Source organism: Musca vetustissima, unplaced genomic scaffold (genome assembly GCF_032173495.1).
Source record: "Musca vetustissima isolate MV318-11 ecotype Yass unplaced genomic scaffold, APGP_CSIRO_Mvet_v1 utg3130, whole genome shotgun sequence".
In the NCBI taxonomy this organism is placed as follows: domain Eukaryota; kingdom Metazoa; phylum Arthropoda; class Insecta; order Diptera; family Muscidae; genus Musca; species Musca vetustissima.
In genome coordinates, this window is record NW_026886793.1 from 77,493 (window position 1) to 81,226 (window position 3,734).

Genomic DNA, 3,734 nt, shown 5'->3' on the forward strand with positions numbered 1-3,734 from the left:
CACAGTGGGTCGAGCAAAACGCTCACGGTTCTTCCTAACTTTCCCCGTAACGTGATTCGAACGAATTGTTTGGCGAAATTAATGGATTGTTTAGAGATATTTTCCAACATGCCAGCTTCTACACAATCAGTTATTTGTTCCTTTTTATTAAAGTTTTCAATTGTTAACCTTTCAATTTCCCCAGCTCTTCGTCGATTGAATACTTGGATAAATATTAATGTAGATTCCAAAAGTTTTTTCCAGGAAATGAAATTGTAGTTTAAGCATAATTCGGCGAAGGAATCAAGCATTATAGTTCTTAAATAATCATACAAAATTTTGATGTCGTTTTTACTTGGCAAGTCATTAGTTTTTGTCCTTTTCCGATTATCGAGATCTTCCAGAGCTTTTTTGTTGATTTGTTCTCGTGTTTCCTCTACCCAAAGAGAAATAAAATTGTCTAAGTTACATTTAGAATCTTCATTTTGACATTTAATAAATTCATTTCGTTGTATCCGTGCGCATTTTTTATTAAAGATGACAAGGATGTGGCAACAGCTGGCGTTGCGAATCCTTTATCAAAGGTCCACTTTGCTGTTTTTCGAAGTGCCTCAATAGCATTATCGAACAAATATGGTTTGAATATATCTTTCAATTCGGATATCTCCGGCACAATTTTCATAAATTCTATTTCAAATCTACCCAAAAGGCGCATGTTTGCTCGGATTTGATCATGGTGGTGACTTTGAGAAAGTTTTTCGGATAATCTGTTACCATATCGGATAATTAATTCGTCGAAACGTATTGCTTTGGTTATGTTATCATTTCGGAGAACAGGAAATATCGTTGTTTTCATTGCAGGACTCGCAACATGGTGTATATATTGAGTTAATTTTCGCCCTTCAATAAAATTTGATCTGGAGTTGTGTTTTTGAACACATTTCCTACTGTGTTGTCGTGATGCAAATTTTGTATAAAATCCTTTACATTTTGAACAGCATATATAGTCGTCGGCTTTTCGGTTTGTTTTTTGTTGTTGTCGTCTAGATACAATTAAAATACCAGTGTTCTGATCACCGCATGTATTGTGTATGAAATCTCCTTGTTTTCGAATGTCTTCAATTAATTTTAAACGTTCTTTGCTCAATTTGGGAAGTGCCATTGCTTGTTTAACTAGATTTTCGTTTTTATGTTTTAAGAATAAATGTCGAGCAATTTTGCACCGCAATGTTTTGCAATACATGCAAAAATGTCTTTTAGTTTTGATTTTGAAAACGGAAATCTTAACGAATCTATCTGAATTGGAGCGGTGTTAACTTCTACAATGGAACTTGTATTTACTGTTGTATTTTGTAAAGATGAATCCGGTAGGTATTCTGACACAGATTTGTCATTATATGACATAGAGGAATTAAAACTTTCTATAGCCAACGTACTTCTATTACCTGATGATTTAATAGCAGTACAATTTTTTAGTCGATGGGTTTTAAGCACTGAATTTTTAAAAGGAACAGATTCGCCACTTGATGACGTTTCATCCCACTTTGTTTGGGATGATTTTCAGATGAAGGAATTTCAATACCCGTCACTTTCGTTATAACAGGCTCCGATTCATCTAGTAGTGTGTCATTTTTATTACTTTTAGAGGGATTATAATCTTTCGAGTTCATCGTGCTTTTTTGTAAGACTGTAGAGTTCTTAAGATGTCCTTGTTTTTTTGCCAAACTTACGTCAAAAGCATTTAAAGAACATTCACTACCAGAATTATATATTATTTCGTGATTTCTTACATATGATGAATAATTTGAATCTTCTCCCATGTTTCGTGATGGTTTTTATTTTGTAGTTCCATTGAATTGTCATTTATAATTTCTGGTTCTGAACTCTTCTGGACATTTGTTGTAGAATTTGGTATACATTTATTTATTTCATATGTAGGCTTTTGGTCTACATGTTTTGAGTGACTTTGTCTTCTTTTCATTCGCTTTAATTCCAGAAGTTTCTTTTTGTCATCTATAGAAAAACTTTTTTTATTTTTGCTCGTATATAATTTGTTTACATCAGATATTCAAATACTTTAAATGTTTAAGATCGTCAATAACAACAAAAGGGTTATGCGCTAGTATGCAATTAAAAAATTATTTTCAATGTAGTGTTTTCTTCATAACAAATTTATATTATGAAATGTGGAAAATTATATATAAATTTATAAATGTTTTATCATTTTTCTGTATATTAATGACAATCTCAGACACCTTGTATTTATATTTTTGAAGTAATCATATGTGTATGTAAAACATGTGTAGTGTAAATGAAATTCCAAAACGATAACGTCATGGTACTTCCAAATATAGTAAAATGATTAGTTGTGAATTAAAATTATCATCATTGTGTCAAATATGTCTACGCTAAATAACTGTTTGGGAAGCAATATATGTTTTTGTTCAACAGTGTATATGTCTTATTTTTTAAAAGTAATATACAAAATCCATATATTGATTGACGAACTCACCATAAGATGCAATTAGTTTTGCAGAATAAAAACCACCTCTATATTTCACAACACAATCACTGCCTTGGAGTTGTGTTATAGTTTTTGAGTTAATAACAAAATAATCATCAGTGTCGTAAGCAACCAAGCTAAAAGTTTTTAGGCTGTAAACAATGAAAATGTTAATAAAACTACGCAACAACAGTTACATCATGGGTAGGCATAGATATGGGTTATATAACATATTCCAAGTAAGGTTTTATAATCAGGTGGTTCTTGTTTGATTATTTTATTTAGAATAAGAAGGTAAATAAAAACTACTTCTTTTTCTTTTCAAATATTTCTTATATATATTAAACAAGAGAAGAACTACACATATTTGGAATCTATATATGAACCAATTTGATCTAAACTTATTGCATATCTATACCAATTCGTGCAAATTTATAACTAAATCGAATATAATTTATTTTAACTGAAAAATTGTGCAGGTTCTTGAAAAATATATATACTAACTTACCTTTGTAACATTTCATTATTTATGGACGATGACATATTTTGTATAGAATCCCTTACAATTTCCATCGCTTGTGATGAATAAGTATTCTTTTGTTTTGGCTGTGTTTCTTGCCTTTTGGCTTCGTTTTTTTTATATTCTTTAAATTAGAAAGTTTTTCATTGTTGTCTAGGAAATGAAACTGTCAATATAACTTTAAATACACCTCTTACATTAATTTACCGCTTTTTGCTATTACCGTTCCCAGATAGGATCCGCCTTTGTATTTAAAAATATATCCGTCCCCGTCAAATGGTTTGGTTTTTTTGTGTCTACGACACAAAACTCGCCATAATTATATGACACTAATGAAAACATACTATATAAAAACAAAAAATAAAAATATAATCGAAAATGGATAATAATGCTGTTAATATTGATGTGAGAACCAAACTAAAATATTTTCAAAAAATTTATGCTTTAGGTTGATTTTCGGTTTCTCCTGATGCTTGAAAAAAATTAAAAATTTTCGCCTTCTGTCGATGCTTGAAAATTTTTTTAAAGAATCCACGTCTTGTGTTGTTTTTTGAAAATTATTTTAAAAAAAACCTACGCCTTGTGTTGGTTTTATATATTTTATAATATATTTTTAAAACAATCCATCCTTTGTATTGGTTCTTGAAAAGTAGTTTTAATAAATCCAAGCCTTCTCCTTGTCCTTAAAAAATATTTAATAAATCCATTGACTTGGATTTTTTTAAGAATATT

The 3,734-nt window shown here is 30.0% G+C and overlaps 1 protein-coding gene across 1 annotated transcript; it reads right to left on the reverse strand.

The window, feature by feature from the left end:
- Positions 1-1,765: 1,765 nt before the first annotated feature.
- On the reverse strand, positions 1,766-3,115 carry LOC133334270 (uncharacterized). The gene is made up of 3 exons (XM_061542560.1): positions 2,991-3,115; positions 2,492-2,634; positions 1,766-1,992 (listed from the first exon to the last, which is right to left on the reverse strand). The coding sequence occupies exons 1-3, from the start codon at positions 3,053-3,055 to the stop codon at positions 1,766-1,768; spliced, it is 435 nt and encodes a 144-aa protein (XP_061398544.1). The 5' UTR covers positions 3,056-3,115.
- Between the last annotated feature and the right edge of the window lie 619 nt (positions 3,116-3,734).

What these genes read in the sequence shown, in the direction of transcription:
- LOC133334270 (XM_061542560.1), bottom strand. Translation starts at nt 3,055, where the DNA reads ATGGAAATTGTAAGGGATTCTATACAAAATATGTCATCGTCCATAAAT. An exon ending in AATAATGAAATGTTACAAAG is followed by an intron (nt 2,635 to 2,990) that starts GTAAGTTAGTAT and finishes CATTGTTTACAG; the next exon opens with CCTAAAAACTTTTAGCTTGG. An exon ending in AAAACTAATTGCATCTTATG is followed by an intron (nt 1,993 to 2,491) that starts GTGAGTTCGTCA and finishes GTTTTTCTATAG; the next exon opens with ATGACAAAAAGAAACTTCTG.